Here is a 23,494-nt window from a genome sequence, read left to right on the forward strand (position 1 = left end):
CAAAGCTGTGAATCCTAACTCAACACTGTTCTGTTTTAGTCCTATTCACAGTCAAGTGATGGCATAAAGTGATCCTGCCATCAAAATATTAACATCTGATGAGAAAAAAAGTTGAATTTTCCATAGAGAAAACTGAACAGAAAATCAGTCCTGAAAATGTGATTGGAAGGTATTTTCATATAGGAAATGCTTTGTATTTGCATAATACTTATGTATGTAAGAACAATTGGTATACCTGTCCACCACGTGACAGTTTTGAATGTTCTACCCATTTTGGAGGCAATTAGGCATCTATTCAAGGCTTCTGTGCTCACTTTAATTTCCTCATTTCTCCACCCACCTGAATCTGACACTCTGACATTTTTGCTTATTAGAATGGAAATTCAAGATTTAGCAAGGTCAGGCAACACAAGGACAAAATCCAGAGAGAAATCTATACGTTGAAGAATGGACCATGGAAGTTTACATAAAACATGCAGTTTCATATTTCTATAATTTTTAACAAAACAATAGCTGTCATGAGATACTAAAACAAGTTTTGAAATACTCCTCACCATTTTCTTGTTCAGTCTGAAAATAAATTGCTCCAGCATTCAGAGCAGTGGGTAGATATTGAATAGCATTAAGTCTTTTAGCCAAGCACCTCGCTGGAGAAGAATTGCCTCTAAGACTGTGCTATTATTCTATTTTAAGAATCTTAAGCAACAGGGATTTCATCACTTGATTTGGAAGATTATTTAACAGACTAGCAGGCCTTATGACTATGAAGTATTTCCTGATGTTATACCTACATTCTCCCATTTCCTAAACTCATAGCAGTTATCATACCTCAATTCACTCCAGTCCTCCACACATCAAACTCTTCTACAGTGCTTAACAAACTGTTTTCGATGTGGCAATTACAGCATGTTAGTCTGTTCTGATGAAGTACATAAAGCTAATTATATGAGCAGGATATTCAGCTGATCACTTGAAATGCAGATACAAGTAAGTGAGAGAGCTTTAAGCCTCCCCAAACTAGCAAAACAGAACCTACAGCCTAAGAATCATGTTACCTCACTGCAGAATCACAAGACAATACTAGGAGCCACATCCCACAACTGTGGGCCTCTGGTGGATGACATGAACCTCTTAGGCAAATTTTATCGGGATGGGAAAGCTTCAATATAGTGCATTTACAATTCCAATGGAAAATACACAAAATTAGGTATTATGCTACGAATTAGCTATTTAGGAGTTTTTCTTTATGTTTACACAATTGTTTCATTCCACTCCAAAACATACTGGTATCTGCCTTAACATGACTTTCTAGTCATTCACTTTTTCTCTTATTTGCAGAATATACTCACACTCCTCTAAGATTGGAGCATCTCAGTTTTTCAATTCTAGTCAATTCAGACTGTAACCAAGCAACCAGGTTTTTAACATATAAACCCCCTTTTGTCTACATAAAGAATAATAGCTTAAAACATCATGCATTTTTTTAAACCTCAAAAGTAGTAGGCCCGAGTTGAGGACAAATGAATTTTTCAGGTAATCTTGTGCCAAAATATTAGTGGACTGATAGCAGGACCTGGAGCTGAGCCTCAGCCTGGGGTGTTCCACAGGTGTTAGGCCATGTGGCTTTGTCTGAGTAGAAGAGCTCACATATGCCTTGCTGTACTGTGGTATAGAGCTGCTCTGATGTGGGAAGCCATGGGATGGGAGCTGTGAAACTGGCAGGGGGAGCTGGGGGCTTCAAGAACATTAGTAGCAACAATGGATGGACACACTACATACACCCACCTTCATTGGTACTCCAAGCTCTCACTGCTACCACTTCTCTGCGTTGTTTTATTCAAATAACCCTTGTCCTCCATATCAAACAAAGAGCTGACCCATTTCAACTATTTCATTTTGAACATGGCAGGACAGCCAGTAGTGAGCCATGGTGAGCTCCCCTGATACATTTTAGGACCCAGCTTTGAAATGCGGTGGTCTGTGGCTTCTGACCTCCTTCAGCAAGGTGAGAAGCTGCCTTACACACCACTGCCATCATGAATGAGCTTCACAGACCCTAGCTTTCCTGTGTGCAAACCACAAGTTATATGTAACCACCAAAAAGTGGATTTTAAATGGCCAAAACAGACTAGTGACCCTGACTTGCAGGTCACTTCCTTGCCACAGAAGCTGTTGAGATGCTGAGCAGTTTGGATACCAGAGCTGGCCTCCCAGCCTCAACATGAAATTGGGCAGAACCTCATAGGAGCAGAGCCCTATTATGACTAATCCTGATTAGCAGCTGGTGGTACAACTGTCACAGCTGGCATACTATCAGTGACCAGCAGCCTGACATACCCACACTCCCAGGACAGAACTCCAGGAAAGACCAGAGGACAAGCAGGCAAGAGCTGCACAGCCTGCCCTATCCTTGCCATGGGAAAAGAGCACAGTCCCACCGCTGCAAATCCATTTAATTGAGTCAATCAGAATATGCAATATATTGCCAGAAAGTCAGCAGAGGAGTGCAGCACAGGCTCTGTGCACATCCAGTCTTACTGCTTTTAGAGGGGTCATGGGAAGGGGAGAAACCTGGTGAAGAACAAAACTCCCACACTGCAGCTCCATTAACAAACTTCCCCTCAACACAAACATCACGTCTCCTTACTCTAAACAAGTGAGGTTTTACTCTCTAGATAGAGATGCTAGTTGGAATTTCTGAAATAAAATGTAACCATTGGGTGTATGAGTAGAGCTAGCATCACAAGACATCCAGTAGAGGAGAGAAAAGCAAGAAAGGGAACCCATTAGGGCCTCTTAAAGAGTCATTGTTTACCCTAAAACACTCTGCCCCTAAAATAAACCAGTGTTTTCCTCTCACCTACCTGCATTCACAGGCTTTTTAGTAACTTAAAATACGTCATGATTTTGAGGTGAATCCCTCCATTTACATCAGTAGCAGCTCTATTTATAACATATGCACACTTGTAAGATGTTATCAGCTACTTCTGTCTCCCTGACACACAGAGATGGTGCTTAAATAGGACATTGTGTTATGTGTGTTTGAAGATTTCCAAAGCTGTATCATTTTGCATTTTCTACCCTACTGAGCTAGGAAATTAACAGCAAAACTTTATCCTGCCCTCTAGGAAGCCTGATTTAGTCAAAGACATGATCTCAGGTAGTAGCTACAGGATCAGCTGTTTATTTAATTTAAATAAAACCATTCTTCCAGCAGACAGTGAAGGAAAGAAATAATATGTCATGCTAAGATTCCTGAGCCAATACTTCTCCCCTACATCCTTTCTGTGCATGTTGAAGAGCGCTGCTGCTTTGCATTAAATAAGCTGTGGTAGAATGGAAAGCAACTAATTTGTGCTCCCTGGGTGTTGGGCAACTAAATTAACTCTTTCTGGCACACAGACTATAAGTAGAAAAAGACAGTCTCACACTGATAACACTTCTATGAAAGTTAATAGCTCACAGGAAATAAACAATTTTTTCTTCTTACCTATCTACCCTATCAGGAATGAACAGGAGTTGTGTTGCCTTTAATCCAAAGTGAGCATGTGATGTTAGGTGTCACCTCATGTGATGACTTACCTGAGGGCTGGCACCCTAAATACAAGATGTACCTTCACCCACTTGGCAACATAGCTTCTCCTTCTCTCACTCCAGTCCAGGAGGAAGCATTTGGAATGAAAGACAAATAAAAGACTTCTGGGCTGGGCATGTCACAGGAACCACGTGAGAGAGTTGACCCTCAGGCCAGGCTCACTCTCTTGCTCTCCCATGGGGGTGGACAGACACTAGACAACAGCTTAGATGAGCTATCTAACTTGCCATTAAGAGCAGAATTATAGGTGCTATTTTTCATCAGGTGACAGACTGAGCTCATCTCTACACTGAATTGTACAAACAGAACACTTCCCCTGGGTAATTTTCATATCCATCAAAACCATTCTTACAATATGCACAAGTTGGTCACAACATCCTGATCCCAGCATTAAAGAGAGTTGCCATCTTCAACTGAGTCAGCTGAAATAAAATGTATGCATCAAATGCTTCCACATCCTTCCAGTGACTGGAATATGGTTTCAGTTTTTATGGGCTTAATGTACAAATATAACATAAAAATACACCAGAATATATAAACAAAATCAACTTCTTTTAAGACGACTGAAGAGTCAGATGAAACTTTCTGTGTCTGAGATTATGAAACCTTCTTCCACAGTTTTTTAAATAGAAATTAACTGACTCACATTTGATAGCTTGGAGTACTTTCTTTTTAGAGAATTGTCAGTTGTATGAACCTATATGCATCCACTGTGTTCAAGGACAGTGCTGTACCTACAGATGTCATTTTTTTCATGTTCACACCCGGAACTGCTAACCAGTAACATTCCTTGCAGAGATGTAGCTTAGATCTAATCAGAAAGCAGGTAATCCTGTCCCAAAACAGGTTTTATGTAACCAAAGACTAAAATATTACAACACTGGATAAAAAGAAAAGCTTCCCAAAGGCATAAATGTAGGGTAAAAACACAAACCAAAAGAGGTTGACTACCCTCAAATACAGGGTAAAAGCACAAAGCAAAAGAGGCTGACTACCCTCAAAGCAAAGTTTATTAGGAAATAAACAGAAACGAGTGATCAGTCCAACAGCAAAACAAGATACAAGCACATTTTGGGGCATTGGAAAAGTTACAAGTCCCTGCTCACATTCGTCTTTGGCATTCCAATTATCCCATATAAAGGGGAAAGAGAAAATCCTAGAGTTTTTAACTATTTTCACTGTATGTATTTCAAATAATTTCAAATTAATACAAACACTGAGAATGCAGCATCTTGTCTCCTTTGCTGCTTCACATCACCTGGTTCCCCCGTCTGCATCCCTCCCAGGCTGATACCACTTGCTTTGATATTGACACAGTTCAGGCTCAAACCAGTCTTCAAAGGAAAATGGACACGAAAATCCCTCAATGCCCCTTTCCACTCTGAGCCTGGGGCATGGCCACACTTCCCAAGGACTGCACAATCCAGTGGGAATTATCTTGTATTTAATAAAATTAACAGCCTTTACGGAAAATAGGATCTGAAATGACATTTCAGCCATAGGATTATTCCAAGTCTGGTAGATGAGACAACAGCTATCATATCAGTTCTGACCACTTTCATATCACTGGCATTATTTGATCAATTTTCTAAACTAAGTTTGTTATACTGCATATTAAGATGCAGAAGAAAAGCAGAGGAGAAATACTATATTGTTTGCTTAGATAATCTTTGTCCTAAACTGTTTTGAATGGCTGCCATGGACTCACCCAACACGGTTTACTCTGTTTATTCACAGTTTCAGCTAGTAAGAAGGGATGCTCCAAGTAAAATCGCAATGCAAAAATGCTTTAGGTTCACTCCTAATATGATTTTCTCTGCAGCAAGGAAATGAGCCCCTTCTATATGCAATGTACTTTCAGCACCTGTTCATCTATAATTAATAATATTTATTAAAATTACACTGGGAAATCAAGATACCAAACTTACATGTCAACAGCACAGAAGAGATTAGTGAGTGCTGCACAGATTTCATTAATCCTAAATTAGACAGAAACTTCAGTCTGGAAAATCCTGGAATACATCTATTTAATATCTCTCCAGAAAGAAGGACACTTTTTAGACTTACGGTTGGTTGTCCTGCTTTGATCACTCTGAGCACTGTCGTTCGACTGGTTGCTGGAGACAGAGGATACACTTGAGCTCCTGACAAAACCAAATGTGGCCAGCTTAGCTGCTGGCAACCGTGAATAACCTGGAGGACGAAGTCCAGACTGGCAGGGCTTGGGAAGATTTGATTTTGCAGCACTTGGACATGAGCCTTTCTTAAGATCCACTGAAAGAAGGAAAAAGAAAGAAATTTTTGTTAAATAAACTAAACAGGGAGATATTGACTATTACCTGTACCACCCAGCCACAAAAAGGCAGTATGAAGACTGAATACAAGTTTCAATGGCTGATCAAACTGCAGTGATGTCTTATTCTTTGCTCCACTATAAAGAAGTTCTGTGGAAAAATTACAGGTCACAATGCCACAAGTACCCATGAGGCATAACTCAAACTTCCAGCAAAGTAATATAGTTCAACACTGCTAAGAGTTTTTTAATATTATCTTTTTTTATGCTGTATCACTTTCTAATTTTATATTCATTATGTGCCAATTAAAATAATCTCATACACAGAGACAAACACATTACGCATAGCCTCCAATTTTGGAAACTATTGTAGACCGCCAACAATCCTCTTCAAGGACACGGGACTTCTTTGTATTCCATCAAAGAAAACACTTCTTTGAAGTGTTTCTTTCAAATTTCACTAAAAGAAAATGCCCTCTTCTTGCACCAAGCCTGGGAACAAGGACGTGACCTGTAAAGTTGTACTTTTTTCACATACCACTGGCCATTTCCACTGATGGACTTTCTCCTCACTAAGCCATCTGCCTATGTGAATGACATCAGCCAAGTCTCAGACAACTGCCAATAGCAGGTTTATAACAGAGGAAGTCCAGCAACAGCAATTCAGCTACCATGTTTGCCTCCAGTAACTACTAACTGGTCATCTGTTCCACACTGTCGTCATGGACCAAAGGTCCTTGAACATGACAGGTCAAGGATCAGAGTTTGCTTTTCATGAGAAGATCTGGATACCAAGTGAATCTAGACCTCAACTGTACCTAAATTTGGACAAAGTTTTTCTTTGTATGTTTGACAATATCAGATTTCTGTTCCTTGTGGAATCCTGAGTGGCAAAAATACATATTTTTTTCAAACATATTAATAACATTCTCCCAAAAATGATGCTAGAGTGTTTAATCAGCCACCAGGACCAGTGGGATAGGGGCCAAGGCAGCATTAAAAACAATTCTGCCAGAAAAGGTCATGAAGTCACCCTTTTTCCATTCTTATTCAATGATCACTACTTGTACACTAGTCTGACACATACTTCAAAGGAAGAAGTGAACATTCATAATATAAAGAAAAATACAAATTAACTGCACAGTAAGACTATGGTCTTCATATTATTACAGTATTTAATTCTTTTGTAAACTATGTAGGTCACAGCCTTATTAATTTTAATGAAGCATTACACTTTGAGGAGACTTTAGAGAAAACAAGACTAACCCCTTTGAGCAGTAAAATGTTATGGGGATTTTGAAGGACAGTTGTGTACCTCATCACAATACTAATGCTAAGCTTTGTTTAACAAAACTAAGTCTTTTCTTTAGAAATAGAAATATGTGTAACACCAAGCTAAAAAGAGTTTTGCTATCCTATAGAACACATTTGAATAAAGACACTGCTCCTTGCTCAACAAACAAGCCAATTTATGTATTCTAGGCTCTTAAAAAGGCATTTTTGTATCCACTTTTCACAAGCTGAGCCCCTTATTAAGACACAAGGCGATGGATGTCTGACTGCAGCATCTTTACCAGCCCAGAAGAGTACATGCTGTGCAGGGTAACCCAAATGAAAATAACAGATATCTATAGTGTGTAATAAAAGACTGCTGAAATCCTTGTTCACTTTTCAGGCTCCTACAGAGACAATCTGGCTTCATTCAGATGATGCGAAGATGAGCTCAGAGGTAGCTGTGGGCTTCAGGTGTAGGTGAAGGGCAGTGCAAGCACAGAGAAGAGATAAGCAGTCACCATCACTTTACTGCCAGGCTTGTGCAGCATTCTTCGACAGTTGTCTATTACAGCTGCTTTATGGCTGTATGCAAAGCACCACCAAGCCAAACTTTTTCCCTTCCCACTGGAAAATATTACATGTGCTGCAACAGTGACAGAACCAAGCCCAGGTAGTCTCGGATATGAAACCAAGGCAAGTACTTATGGCAAGCAGGTGCAGGAGCAAGGAACCTACCCAGGTCACTGGCAGCAGGGAGAAGCTATGGAACTGTCTCTTATGGGTTTTACAGGTTTCAATAAAATGCACCAACACACCTGCACTATATTAAGCTGAGAGATGAGATTCCTTTTTCCTAAGAATCTCAGAAAATTGAGGTGGAGTGAGAGATTTTTCTATTTTACAGCAAAAGACTATAAATATCTCAGATTTCCTGCAGCAAAATATGGGAAATTCCATTGGCACAGTGGGGTAAAGTAGTTATAAATGGCTTTCTTCAAAAAGCATATCAAACATGCTTGCCCTAGGATGGTGAGTTCACCTGAGACTCCCATGACCCCAGTTCAACCACAGGAATGCACACACCAAGTCCCCAGACTGTCCATTCTCTGCACCACCGTGCAACCAAGCACCTGCACTCTGTGACACACCAAGCACCATGAGTGTCACTGAAGAAGGAGAATTTCCTTAAAACTAAAAACTTGTTGGTGACAAACTGTCCAACCATCTTTACCTTTTCTTCAAAGTCATTATCCCAGAGCCAAGCAGAGGATTCAGGGTTTTGTCTCAAAATCTCATGTGTGTTTCTAGTTTATGACTTCAATTCAAATTCTCCCTGAACTAACAATATTTTGCATCTTGAACTTATCATCATCCTTACATTATTTTTCACTTCTCTTCTTTGTAATCCAGCTCTTCTGTACCATGAGGACCTGGGGGTAGGACATTATCCTCATTAGGGATGCATTCAAATCCTTGAAGCTAAGTAATTTTATATCTTATTTCTCATTAAAATACATGAGACATCAGCCTATTGTATATGTATTTTCTGTTCTAAATATCATCAAGTTTTATCATGAATGTTCTTTACTTATGTTTCTTAAAAGTATAGAAGTACTCCAGCAAACAAGGTCTGAGAGTTCAAAACAAAAGTTGTTTCAATGATCAGCTTTCATTTTAATAAAAATCTGCCAAAGTAAGCTTAAAAATTGGCAAAAAATCTTTACAGTTTCTCACTGCCTGAAGTTAATTATAGAATTAAGTATTGTTGTCTGTAGGCACATGAGCAATTTTCTATGACAATTCAAGCTGTTCCTATCTAGAAACATGAAAACATTTTGTGGAAGGGACTGATTGACACAAACTAGATGTGCCTGCGGAATCTTAAGAAAAGTCTCAACTAAACTTCTTATACATCCCCACTGCACATGAATCACATCTCCATGCACATGTAAGAAGTAACTTTCATGTGACTTCTCTGTGAAATTTGAAATATGTTTTAGCTGAAATGAAAGAAAAATTACAGAAAGGAGTTACACAGCTATGTTCTGATGACAAAGTGTGGTGGTTCAAGACTTCATGATGCAGGGATCCTTGGCAAGCTTTTGTTATCTTGTGGTAGGGGTGTGGGGTTTCCTTTTTGTTTTCTTTTTTTTAACAGCATTTCTGTTAAAATTTTAATCATTAGATACCATTTTCTTGCACTTTCTTTTATAGGATATTCTGAACATCAGTACTCTCATTTCATATAGGGGAATCTGAGGCAAATAACTTATCTGCAAGGTCACTACATTAGTTACAGGTAATAGAAGCAGAGTTAACCCACCTCAGGATTAACCCAATCATTGATGTCTTTGCAGATTAAAACCAAATCACACAAGTAAGAAACTTACTCTGTTACCACTACATTTGTGGTTTCCCTGTATAGACATAACAATTTCTCCCTGAACAAGAACTGAGGAATGGGGCCTTCAAAGACAGGCTTTAATGATTTACACCTAAACAGCAGTGAGCAAGTTGTGCCCAGCTTCCCTAATGATCTCTCATTCAAATACTGTCAAGCATGGGACAGTTCAGTTCCAAAGGCAAAACAGTTGTCACTGCTGAACATGAATTAATTTCTGACAGGACAATTCACCATCATACGGTAGCAAATGCTCATATCCTCATGATTCAGACTTAAAAGTCTCAAAAAGCTGCTCTGTGCCTTCCCAACTCTCAGGTGACCCAAGGCTGGTTAGCGCATTCTCAACACCTCAAGAATTTTTCACTTCACAATTCATTCATACTGCAAATGTCCATGTTCACTTTGTGGCTAATGTGCAAAGCAGCATCATTCCTCAGAAACTCCCAGCACAGGAATTGTCAGTTCCTGAGCCACACTCACTTAATTTTCCACTGAAAGCCCAGAGCAGCAAAAATGCTTCTCTGTGCACATCTCATCTGCCCAGCTGTTGCTTATCGGCTGCTCAGAAGTGCTACAGATGTCCAGCCAGAGATGGCACTTGGCTCTCTCCAGGGAGTAGGTTGGGTATGAAGTATTTGCCTGCTGCTGCACCCAGATTGTTACAGATGTTGTTTTTATGACTGACAATTTGGTACAACAGTCTTATAGACAATCCTTCTCATAGGGTGCAGTTTGGTTCTTTGAAGAATCAGGAATTGTTGGGAACAGAGACATGGCAGATGGCTACATCTCAAGTATGATAACAAAGTCCTTAAAAAAAAAAACCCATGAGGAAGTGTGTGTCCCTTTGAAATACTTAATTTTTCTTTACGAAATACAGTCAGATTGTCCTCCCAGAGAAAGCAGAGAATGCCAGCTGAAAACACTGCAGATTAGTAGAGGACAGAGAATATTTTCCTCTCTGAATTCTCCCCTTGTCACCTCTTTCCTTAAACAAATGAGAAGCTTGACAGCTCAAATCCAGGTAACTCAGACTGCAAACCTATAAACTAAGTCCACAGCTGGAGTAGCAATAATGCAACATTTCAAGAAATAACCTCAAAACTCTTTTTCTATCATCAAACCTCATTTACATGTTCAAGTTTCAAGTGTTCCTGGGAATAAACATGAAAACAAAGCTTCCCTACTGGGAGAAAGCTGTAGACATATTGTAGCATTCATGATACATATGCAAAACCACAAATAAATGCATATATCTGTGTGTGTCAGAGAAATGAGAAACATTGCTGTCTTGATTTATGCATAAATTCTCTCTCTAACAAAACTTGACTAGCTTAGAAATGAGAAGAGCGGCTAGACCCTCAGGACTGGCAAATGTAAGACACAGAGAACTGATAAGGAAACAAAATTTCATTAACTCGCCCTTCGAGAAAAAAATACCATAACTGCTACTGAAATAAGTAGAATTAAGTTACATTAATGAGTAGAACTAAGTGAAGTCTTAATTATGAGATCTCTGTTATACTTTTCAAACTCAGACATTAATCCCATCAAAATAATCAGCTAATGAATGCAAATTGTAACACACTTGCTCTAAGAAGTCTTTATAAGTGAGAAAAACATTAATATTTTACATGTTGTAGACACAGTATCCTACAATGCTTGTTTTTAATTACAACTTTCCCATAGAAAGGGCAGTGTCAATTTACTCAAAATAAACAAATGTTAAGTTTTCAGAGACTCTCTTGCACCCATAAGTACAGCATGATTCAATGACTTCTATCTTAACCACAGTGCAGAATGCTTTTTCTTACAGTCAGGCTGTTTGCCTGACCCACCTGAGGCAAAGCATCACCTAAGGAGCAGCACTGCTCTAATAAGGAACTTACAGCCAGTGCCACCACATGTTCTATATACCACAGATGAAGAAAGATCACTACTCCAATCATATTTTAGGCATCACACTTTGGGATCACACTTGATCACACTCTCATTTTTATTTTACTTTCTACCTGGTATGTCTTAAAACTAACAAAACCCTTAACATACTTGTAATATTTTCAGTCCATCACAGCAGTTCAGAGATCTAATTATCAATTACTTTAAAGTCCATTTTATGAGTATTATTATTATACATGGGCCAAACCACTCAGCTTATCAGTGCTGCTTAACCAGACTGCTACATTATGAAAGGCATGACAAAGGGGAATAAAATCCTCATTATGAGGCACTGCTGCTGTCCTCGATACTGTGCCATGGTGATTTCAGTTTAAAAGCCTCCATGGTACTTCACACTTTGTCACCGGATGGCAACTGGCTAGATCCTTCTGCTTCCATTACCCCAGGGCAGGACTGAAATCACTAGGATTAGAAACTGGATTAAAAGCTCAGGATCAAGCTGCAAGAGATGCTGATTAGCAATCTTGAAGGCAAGTCTGATATCCTTGAGAGAAAAATACCCCCTGGTTCCCAGCTGCTTTTGCTTTTGTTGCCCAAGTCCCCACAACACCCGTGAGCAAGACTTACTAGCTCTGCTTCCAGTATGCTGTACATATGTTCATGCATTTCTTTGCTTATGTTTGCAAATATGACTCCATGAGAGCTATGTTTAATCCTGTTTTTCAAATATTGCATCAAAACCAATAATGTACATTAGAGTTTAATACTACAACTGACTGCCGAATTAAGGGAAAGTGGCTGAAAATGGAGTTGGGTACCTTAACACAACTGGCTAAATGGTGCCTGGTCCTACTCTGAGCCCCTGCAGTTAGCACTCCACCAGCTCTGGCATGCCAGGAGTTGCTGTCCCACCCATTCCCACTGTGGCAACCAGTGACCCATCTCTGGTCTGCGTTTGTGCATGGCCATGGATACAGGCAAAGGAAGCAGTTCTCTGCTGCCCTTCCACTCCTATACCAATCCTGTCCTATTTTACGTCACTTCAGCCTCTTTCATAAACAATTTATTCTTCTTAAAAGGAAGTATTAGAGACAAGAAGACTGGGTATGCTGAGAGAAAGATAAAGTTATTTGAGACATACAAGAAAAAACGCTTTAGACAAGGAAAAGGTAATCATAAGCCAATCTTGAATGGATAATTGGGAAATATATTGCCAAAGCCAAAATAATGTAAAGTAACCAACGTAAGATATCAGAAATTCATGAAAGATAAATAAGGCAAGGCCTTGAGTCAACAGAGAGCAATTAGAAGTACGTTTCAACTGAATAAGATGTTGCAGAAAAACTAAACACGTTCTTTGTCTTACAGAGAAAATGGAAGGTGAGATGCAAGATGTGAAAACAATGTGTCCTGGGGTGGATAGTGAAAAACTAGAGACATTAGCAACCTCTCCAGAACAAGCCTTGGGTAATTTAAAATCAATAAAAACAGTCAGAGCTCAAAGACCAGATGAGACACACTTTGGGATCCTGAAAGATATGACAACAGATTATTGAACTACGATGAGTTGTCTTTAATAGCATCTTTGAAACAGCAAGGTATCAATAGACTAGAGAGAAACAAACTAAGTAACAGTAGTGGAAAGGAAATTATAGAGAGCTACAAATTAAATTTGACCTCCAAAGTAGACAAGACTCAAGAAAAAATCCATGATTAAAAACCAAACAACCCAGAAAACAAACAAAAAACCCAGAAAAACCACTTTTTAGAAATATGAAAACTTTAGGAAAGACACATTTTGTGGCACTAACAGCTAGTGCAATTCCTTCATGTACAGTTCTCATGCACTGGCATTTTTAAAGGCAGTATTACAGACAATAAACAGGACTGGCCCTGTTTAGATTTTAGAATGTCACATAATATAGGAAGACAGTAAATTAATACATGCAAGGTAAGTTCCTATATGGATTAAAAGTGGCTAAGAAAAAGTCTGCTATCATCAATGATGCAGGACAATATGGATGATGAATGAATAAAAATCAAGGCAATGTTCATTTCCGAGGATCAGAAAAATCAGAAGATCTGTTAATAAATCCTGTTTGTATATTCCTCTCATTTCTAGCTCCCAAACTGATTCCTGTTACACAACAGCTTACTCTACCCATATCCTGAACTCACAGCCTCTTGCAGTTTCATTTAAATTGAAATTATGACCCAATTGCTCTCTGCACCTGTATTCCCATCTTGATTGCTGACTGAACTCGACTCACAGGGCTGAAATGATATTTACTACTCCAGCCTGCAACCTTGGAATGTCTCAGAAGTCACATACAGCTGAACTTGGTCATCTTCTGCTAATGGCATCAATGTAGATAACTCCAGATGCAGGGTCAGATAGTAAGGAAAGGCAAGAGGCACTGTGTTACAGAGAACCTTGATTTTCTGATAAACTCCAAATCCTGTCAAACTGTATTACTGACTGAGACTGTCCTCTCAGGGTAAAATGATGACACTGGTGCATTTCCATTCTAAATTTCTCTAAATTTCTTCTGCTTCTTAGTATGAAGAAATGAACACTGGAGAGAGAGAGAAATAGTTTTCAAAAACCTGCAAAGAAAAGAAGACCCCATGACCACTCCAGATCGAAAAGGAATAAATTGCAACAAAGGGGATTAGGCAAAACACTAGGGAAAACTTCTAAATTGAAAGCAGGTAATGCACTGGAGCGGTCCTGCTTGCAGAAGCTGCAGGATCTCATATTAAAGGTTTTTTATAAAGAGTTTTCATGAACAGTTTAAATAAGCATGTATCAGAAGGAATCCCATCCTGGGGCAAGAGGAAGGATCATATGGCCCCAAGTCCTTACTTAACTTCAGCCTTTATGACTATTTTTAAAAATCTCTGCAGACTTGTGGGCTGTTAAACGGCTGCTATGTCTCACTCTGGCAATGACTGACTTTAAGCTGTCTCTGAACTTGCTGCTGTTTAAATGTGCACTGTTAAAACCTCCAAGCTGTTCCAGGCTACCAAGGACTGTCCTGTAGAAGTAATTATTATCTCTGTCTTGTGGTGCTATACACATTTCCTTCCGACTCTTCTCTTGCTTTTCCCTCCCCTGTAATTCTGCCCAGGGTCATGCTGACCTGAGCAGTAACTGGGAGGGAAAAGGTATTAGAAATGTTGTCTCCAAAGAGGTGTATACCAGGGCTTCAAAGAATCAAGATCTCTGCTGGCACATTTGAACAATGCCTAGGCTTTCAGAGCACAACATGGTGGGGAACGTCACATCCAGACTGAACTATGGGCTCTTCATGATGGAAGAAAATGTCTCATTATCTTCTGCAGGACAAAAGCAAAGCTTTTTCAGGCATTTACAAAGTTGAAGAAGATAAAAAAGAGCACAATGAGAATTATTACTGAAAATTATTCTCCTTCTTTGGCAATGACCTGCTAAACAACCTTTGCGAAAGTCCCAGACTCCCTAGTCAGCCGTGCTGAAGGATAAACAGACAAGCCTCAAAGAGTGCTGTTGGAGCTTTATAACATCAGGTCAAGATGTTGCTCATTTTGTGATATTTCTGTCTGAAAAAAAATAATTTTATTGGTGACTACAGTAAAAGGAAAAGAAAGAAAGTTCATACTTTACCTGAAGCATCAGGATGATAGAGGCTGGGAGCACTTGTTATTTCTCCTTGCTGATGGAGACAGCTACCTGAGGACCTTTGACTCGCAATGAGAATCCTGCTCTTTGCAGATGGTAACCTGGACACTGCACCCAGTCCTAACTGTGGCTTGAGTATCATGGCAGATCGATAAAAACTTGGTGGGACCTCATAGTGAGTATATGGTGGAGGGCAAAATTCATCTTTTGCAGGCCTTTCCCCAACCTACAGAAAAATCATTAACACAGATATTATGCAATAAATCAATAAACCCAGACAATATGGAGCTCTAAATTGCTTATAAAGGCTAAATTTCCCTTCTTGTGAATCTGGACTTCAGAGCCCTCCAAACTTTCAAAAAGTGATGGTCTTACTGTATGAAACACTCTCCAAAAATATGTCAATTACACTCTCAACACACAACTAAACCCAAATAAAGAATTGATCTCTTCCCCAAAATGAAACAGACAAATGGAAGATCTTCAACTGATGAATTTTTATTAGAAGTTATTTAAAATATTCTTACTGGGACACAATTCTGGGAGAAGTCGGTTTTAATTTAGATAGCTAAAAATAAAGCTAGAGGTATTTTGAGTTCATTATATGAGAGAAATTGTATTGCCAAATTGTTTCTGTGAGGAAAAAAGAGAACCCTCTATATGTTCTTACTGCAAAATGTTCATTATAATCTGTGCCCCTGTCATTCCTGAAAAGACCTGGTTGTGGAGGTGGGTACACTTCTGTACCTTACGTTTTCAGGGGTTGATGAATATTCCAAACCAGAGCTATAAAACCCAGTTGTCCTTGTGAATTGGAGAAAAAAAATCAGACTTGCAGATGTGAAATTTTTACTCTTTATCACAAATAGATGCTGCTTTGTTAAAATCAGCAACAATTGCCTCAGTTTTTTAATGAGTGTATACTGTGACGACAGCACAGTATGTCCCAAGCTGGAAATACTTCCAGCAAACTGGTTCACAGCAGTGAACTTGCAGTTGGGGAATGACCTGGTTCCTCTATTCAGCTCTTGCATCTTTCTGCACTCAAGCTGGGCTCTGACTCCCAACTCACTGTGCTGCTTAGTGACTCAGGACAATGTCACTATTTTCCATCTCTCACATTTGCAAACAACCATTTGCTCTGCTGAGTACAGTCCAACTTCTTTACCACTTTCTCATCAATTGCAATATCATCATAACATAGAAAGGACCCATGAATATTTCTTCCCACTTAGCCCATGGGGGGAAAGGGAACAAAAAAGCTTAGGAAATATGAAATCTGAACTAAATTTGTTTTAAAATTAATCACAAAGTGCCACAGGCTACCTAGGAAGAAATGTAACTGCCAATTAATTAACTCTGCCGTAAGTTATGATGCATATAATATGCCAAATCAATTTCTATTTAGCAATTATAAGCATTAGAATATGTGCTTCAACATTGGCTATAAAAGCTTTGATCCTAGCTCCTTCAAGAACTTTAATCCTAATTTAGCAAATCTTTAATGTGCTAAGAGACAAGACTGGCCTTAAACTATTAAATATAGCATCTTTGAGGCCTTTGCACAGGAACTAGGAAGGCAGACGCAACAAACACTGAGCTTTATATTTTTGCTCTGTATTTTTTCCTCTGTGTGCAGTCCTATTTCCTGCCATTAGACCTTCTTGTTTCTTTTTTTAAATTATATTCCTATGACCTATTTCTGCAAGTTAGGATGCAGTTATTTTACTGTATAGATGATTCGCTATGCTTGGACTGCAGATGTTTGGCTTCCTCCTTTCAACTTCTGGATATGAGATTGTTTTCCCAGATAAGCCTCAGTTATCTTCTCTCTCCCTGATAAATTTATTTCTATGAGATTACACTATACATGCTATCATTGCATATTTAACTGACAGTGAACACACCAATGCCAAGTGTTTCAGTATAAGTAATAGAAAAAATCTTTAAATATAGAAACCATGCATTTTTTATGAACTGGGTCAGTTTATTCAAATCTTCTGTCACTGGTTTTTTTCCTTATTGATAATATGCTAGGACTAACACAGAAGGGCAACAAGCATGCACATAAAACCAATCAATCACAAGCATAAAACATCTTCTAAAGCTGAGAAAAGTAAGGAGGATTTAGAATAGAATCTTTTAGGTTGGAAAAGACCCTTAAGATAGTAAAGTCCTACTGTAATTTACCCAAATATCTCTCAAGAATTAGATGGTTTTTTTCAAAGAAGCCAGTTTTGGGGGACATAAACTTACTATGAAGACACATTACTTTTCTATTTAACCATGAATTTAAGAACTGCAAAATTCAACTGGTCTCAACAGAACTGCATATAATTATTGCTATTTCAAAGATCTTCAGAAAGATATGGATTAATATGAGACCTGTTAGCATCCTGTACTACATTTTTGAACAAGGGACTTTTAAAGAAAAGATCTGTTGCAGCCTCTCCATTAAGAAGAAGGTCAGCCCAGAGTTTTCTTGTGTATGGCTGGCTGCTCATTCCCCACACATCCCATATAATGAATTTGTTAGAGCTAGAAAGCCTGCAGCAAATGCCTAGAGCATACAGAAATTTCCACAGGATGGGTAACTTCAAGCAGAGCTGGCAGCATGGCCAGTAGGTACAGATGCCCAAAACTTTCCTTTGTGTTACTTTGCTAATAACATCATCCAACAATAATGCTTCAAGCAAGAATTTGCTTGTTAAGTGCCTGCTTCAGGCAACTCTTTGGGAAAAAAGTTGGTGACATCGGTTCAGGCAGTTCAGGTAATGAGATTAAGGGGAAGAAAATGTTAGTTTGACTATATATGAAACACCTTCCCTTCTCTTCCCTTGGCAGGCCTTCGGTTTCAACAGACTTTAGTCTGTGCTCTCTGGAGCAGAAAGAGGTCTGTGCTGGGGAATGGACCCAAAGAGGTGGTTGAATGGGGCAGGAGAAGCCTTGGTGGGGCAGGCAGGAAAGCTGGTGATCAGCAGAGCTCCCTACAGACCCTCACCACGATGAGGGCTCTGGGCAGCAGCCATAAAATAGTGAATAAAGTGAGCCAGCATCCACTTTCTGACAGGGCACAGGCTGTGTTCACATGGATAAACTCTCACTCTGCAGACCAGGCTGACCTGTGCTGGCCCTTGGGAGTAGCCTCTGAGTGAGCACATGCTGGTAGACCCAGATTCTGAGCCCAGAGCATGCTTCCAGTCCAGCAGTACAGACAACCTTGCATGAGCCTTCGGGGCCATGCCATCCCACTGTTCAGTTCACTAGCACGGCTAGTCTCGGGGTCCCACAATTTGCTCTGTTACCTCCCTCAAAGGTAACTGGGAACACAAAGCGGCCACAGATACCCACTGGTGCTGACTAGAAGAGATTGAAGTCCATGATAACATGGGCAGTCCATGTTGTGATGAAACATGTGGACAGTGGCAACCTGCCCTGGACAACAACTAGGTTTATTCAAGCAGTTCACATTTCATTTTGAGAGGTTTTCTAACTCTTATATTTTTATGAAGACAGGCATGAAAGATCTATCTACACACCATGCCAAGGTTCCAAAGAAAAGCACTGGAGGAGCTCTCAAGGCCACAGGGAAGGCTGCCCATTTAACCTTAATTCAACTCTGCTATGGACCTGGGCTCAGCTGCACTGCCTTCACACCTGAGCCAGGATATTTGTCTGAGCTGCCCTAGGTGGGGTTTGGCACAGGTAGCTCAAGGAGCCCTGCAGAATCCTCACCACACAGAGCCAACCCTCAAGTCTTACAGAGTTCTCCAGGCCTTTTCTTGGAGTCTTCTGTCTAAAACAGTACCTTCCTAATTCTAGCTCATGGTACCCAGAGGGATATTTAATTGTTCCTAACATTCAGCCAGCTGAAGGGTGCTTAGAGATTACAGATGTGACTGATATATATAAGCTTCCTATTGACACTATCATAGCTATGTAAAGAGTTACAAAATGCTAATCAAAGCTCTCTAAAGCCCAAACTGGATGTGTGAAATAGGTCAATCTGGGATTTTTTTCTCTCACCAAGACAGTAGCCATCCTGCCACAGAGTCTCCTTGCCTCCAGAACCTCTGAGTCTTCAACACACACCCTTCATCACAGAGATTTTGATCTGTCTCAATCCATCCTAATTGTTTTCTTTTGGATTACACATCACTCATCTGCTATGAACCCATACTGTGCACAGCTGCTCTTCTAAGCATCTGTTCACTTTTAAGGATCAATCATTTTCCTTTCTCTTGATCCACACTGAGCCAAATCAGTCCCCTTTGCATTCCTCTAACTGGCAGGACAGCAAGATTATTGGTTTTAGGGTTTTAGCCCAAGAGAGCAAATTCTACCTTCTGCTATCAGCTCCTGATTCCGGAGCTAATGCACACTCATAATGCAAACAGCAGTTTGGCTGACGTTTTCTTCACAGCCTCTCTTCCAGGTAATCTACCTTCTCCAAAGAAGCAGCTTACTTGGGTTCAGATTTTCCCTCTTTGAAATACCCACACAAAGTCATATTTCTCGGAGGAATAAGGTAAGATCCTTTGGATCTTCTCCTGCCCGCAACTGTCCTACCTTTAACCCTAGTCTAGAGAAAACCATGCTGCAGACTTGCTACAACCTGAGTCCTTCTCATGCTAAAATCAGTCCTCAGCTGTTCACAGAAAGAAGTCCTTTGCTCACAGATGTGTCTGCTGATCCTGCCTGATTATCTAAACCCCAGTTGTCATAGACACCTGTGGTCTTCAGAGGGACATGTCACCCTATAAACAGCCAAATAGCCGCACAGTCCATGATATTTTGGCTTTAATTTCTATTGCCATGCATTAAACAGTAATAACCTAGTAACTTCCCTTCACCTTATCAGGTGATTGTGAAAATATACTAATAATTTCTGGTATAGACAAACTCCCAATGACTTTAGTAATTTATCCTCTGGACACAAAATATAAAAAGCAGAGCCGGAAACTGAAGTTAGAGGGGAAAGGACACTGAGCGCTGTCCTTTCTGTGTCTGCGATGAGAAATAACTATAACACGCCATAACAGCTAATCTACACTCACACATGATATCTTTATTTGGGTATTTGCCAGCTTTTGATTGTCAAAACTGCCACCAAATTTGTTGTTTCAATGCTGTTCCTTGGATTAACACTCTATGCAGTATGAGGCAGGCATTAAAATAGCCTTAATTACACCATGAGACACACAGTTCTGTTTTGTGTTTTGCTTGTTTTTTAAAGACTGGTTCAAATTAAACCCACTTGTGTTAATCTTCAGTATAAAAGGCTTAGTTGTTGAGCTACCACAAGTCCCAGGCAGTGGGCTCAAGGGTACACGACGGACCTGAATGCAGCTTCCTCTTCTTCCCTGTCCTTTCTCCACCTACCAAGCAAGGTCATCTTTCCTCCCGCGTGCTCACCTCCCAGCAGGGATTTCAGGAAACCAAGACTCCTGCCCCATTTAGCAAGGCAGAAATACGAGGCACCAGGAGTCAGAAGTGGTCAGAGGGATTTCTATCACCTTTTGGCTGCTAAGGATGGCTTTCCAGAGAAAGGAGAAATCTTATTTGAGGTGCAGGTCAATGTAACAGACAGCATTAAAAAGAGTCAAAAGTAAATCTGTTTCTGTATGATGTAAATAATCTAACAAGAGCTCTGATAGTCCCTGGGTTTCAGCAGAGCAAAACAGAAGGGAATTTGCTCAGACCTCTAGTGATCTGTCTACAAAAACCTGCCAACTTTCCCATTAAGAAGGAAAAGTCTGTGGGCAAATTACAATTTCCCAAAGCTATTCTTTGGGAAAAAAAATCCATTTATTCAATTCAGCATGTATTTTCCTTTCTAAACATCCCTATTTATACTATAGACAGGTGACCATTTTGCTGGAAAATACTGGAGGCACACAATGACAACTTCTAGTCACAGCTAAAACATCACATCAGGGTCAGTGCCAGAAACAGTTTATTACTAATGATCACACATTCCCCTGATTTAGGATTTATTTCTTATCTGAGGTCTGAGAACTAACTTCTGGCAGCAAAAAGTGATCAGCACTCGGCATAAAAAAGCAACTGCCAAAGCTGCAGAAACTTACCTCCTGCAGAAACTTCTCACTCATTGGACCAAAGTGATGACTAGGGGGCCTAATTCCTGATACCACTAGTCCAGAACCAAAGAGTCGTGGCTTCTGGAGATCAGGTTTAAATTTGTCATACAGGATGCTGGCAGGCTTTGCCTCTCCTCCGTTGGATGCCTTCTGCTCGGTAGAGATGGGCATGCTGCATGCAGGGCTACCAAAGGGCAGACCTGCTGGTGCAAACAAAGGGTCAAGCTGCTCTATTGAACGAGGGTTTCTCCTAATGTATGTGATGATTTTAGGTCTCACGGGTTTAGGCCTGGGTATGGCAGGTTTCATCTCAATGCTTTCTTCCAGCTTTTCACTGCAGTCACTGTCCACACCTACTTTATCTGTGAGGGAGCCCTTGGGGTGGACCAGGATAGGTTTTGGGATGGCGCTGCTGCACGCAGTCTTCATAGGCACTTTAGGGGATATGTGTAACAACTGTGTGCTGTCAGTGGGAGGTAGGACTGAGGAGGGTGACAGTTTGTCATCGTGAAGTGCATAAAGGTCCTTCAAATTACTGTTCGGTATTGTGGGCTGACCATTAACATCCAGCGTTGCCATGGGGCGCACAGTAGTTGGGACACATAAAAAGGCATCAGCCTTAGTCGAAACATTACAGCTCTCTGGTGCTTCCTCTGGAGAATGTTTCTGTGCATTAGCTGGTTTTTTACTTGGAACTGAAAAGTTCAAGTTTTCTGAATCACTGTCAGGTTGTTGGTTTGAAACTGTCTCTGCACTGCGTGCTCTGCGACAACCTGAGAGATTAGAAGCAGGCACAACAGCATCCTCAGTGCTTTCTTTGACCAGCAACAGTTTATTCTCATTAACTTTCAAGGGTTTGCTGTCAGGTGTATTAATATTATGCACAGGAGATATCTGTTCACCCACTGTTTCAGTGCAACCTGTGTCAACCTCAAATAAATTTTCATTTTTTCTAGGAGTCATTTTGATACTGGATTTACTACTACAGGAGAGTGGGAATATTGTTTCCATTTCTTCATCAGTAAGATATTCCTCACCAACCTGGTTTATTGCCCTGTTGTCACTGTCATTGCTTCCTCTCCCTTCCCCACTGATGGTGACGTTATCACTTTGCAATTTGTCATCAGGGTAAGTTACCACCTGGCTTGACAATGGGTCCTCTACTTTATTGCAGCTGCCTTGAAAATGGGATGGTTGAAATTTTGATGTGTCAGACCCAGAGCTTTTCTGTTCCTGCACGGCTGTATTTTCATCTCTTTGACACCCCAGCATAATTTTCTCTATCTTTTGTGGACATGTATTTTTATATTGTAGAGATGGTGTAGTCTTAAGCTCCATTTTTTTATTTTTATCACCCTGACCTAATTGTGCTTCTGATTTACTAGCAATCTCATTGAGCTTAACAGCTGAATGTTGAGAATGAGAAGTATGCAGTGTGCTTTCAACATTAACATTTGGTACATTTTCTGGTTTATTTATTTTCTTGTTCCCTGAGGTAGATGGTTTGGAATAAAATACAGTATTTTCCTCTGAGGTATTGTCAAGTGGTTCAAATGCCGTCCCAAGAAAATGATCCGTGGATGTTTTTTGTGACTTCTCTGTATTTCCTATCAAATGGTGTGACGTGTCGATGGAGTCCAATGACGCAGAAAGCAGACGTTTACATGACACACGGCCAACACAATCTTTTGCAAATGTTTCAGACTGAGGAGAAAATTTACTTCGTCTTCCCAAAGAAAGCCTTTTTATTCTTTCCACCTCCGCAGTCCTGGGAATTTTTCCTTTAGAAAAGTTCTGAGTGAAGTCAATGTCACCTTTGGAAATAACCTCCAGGTTGCCATCATTTGTGCTACTTTTTAAATTGGACAGGCTTTGTCCTCGGCTAATCCTGATATGCCTTGATAGATCCCTAGCTTCACTGGTCTTACAATCCTTCCCCATTTCCCTGCTTGTGGTGGAGGGCAGCTTGCTTTCCTGTACACTAGTGTGACAGGTACGAGAGTCTCTGAAGCTCAAAAGTTTATTCTGCTCTGTATTCAGATGAGTAACTTTTTCTGTTCCTCCAGAGTATATATTCCCACTCTCGTACGTCAAATCATGTTTCTTAACACCCTCATCAGTGGTTCTAAGTTTTGCCACAATTTGGTTGGCATTGGTATCCCCCATGCTCACTATGCTTTCATTATTATTTCTTATTTCACTGCGGTTGTCCTGAAGCTGGGCATAACATGACTTGTTTGGGATTAATGGAGCACTCATTTTGAAG

The 23,494-nt window shown here is 40.1% G+C and overlaps 1 protein-coding gene across 1 annotated transcript; it reads right to left on the reverse strand.

Annotated features, from left to right (window-relative positions):
• Positions 1–5,662: 5,662 nt before the first annotated feature.
• On the reverse strand, positions 5,663–23,487 carry LOC103807958 (microtubule-associated tumor suppressor candidate 2-like; the record flags this gene model as incomplete). The annotated part of the gene is made up of 3 exons (XM_009080710.1): positions 21,217–23,487; positions 15,113–15,353; positions 5,663–5,869 (listed from the first exon to the last, which is right to left on the reverse strand). Coding segments are annotated over exons 1-3 (2,719 nt in total), but the record flags the coding sequence as incomplete, so codon positions are not given.
• Positions 23,488–23,494: the final 7 nt, after the last annotated feature.

This window comes from Acanthisitta chloris, unplaced genomic scaffold, assembly GCF_000695815.1.
Source record: "Acanthisitta chloris isolate BGI_N310 unplaced genomic scaffold, ASM69581v1 scaffold13888, whole genome shotgun sequence".
NCBI lineage: Eukaryota > Metazoa > Chordata > Aves > Passeriformes > Acanthisittidae > Acanthisitta > Acanthisitta chloris.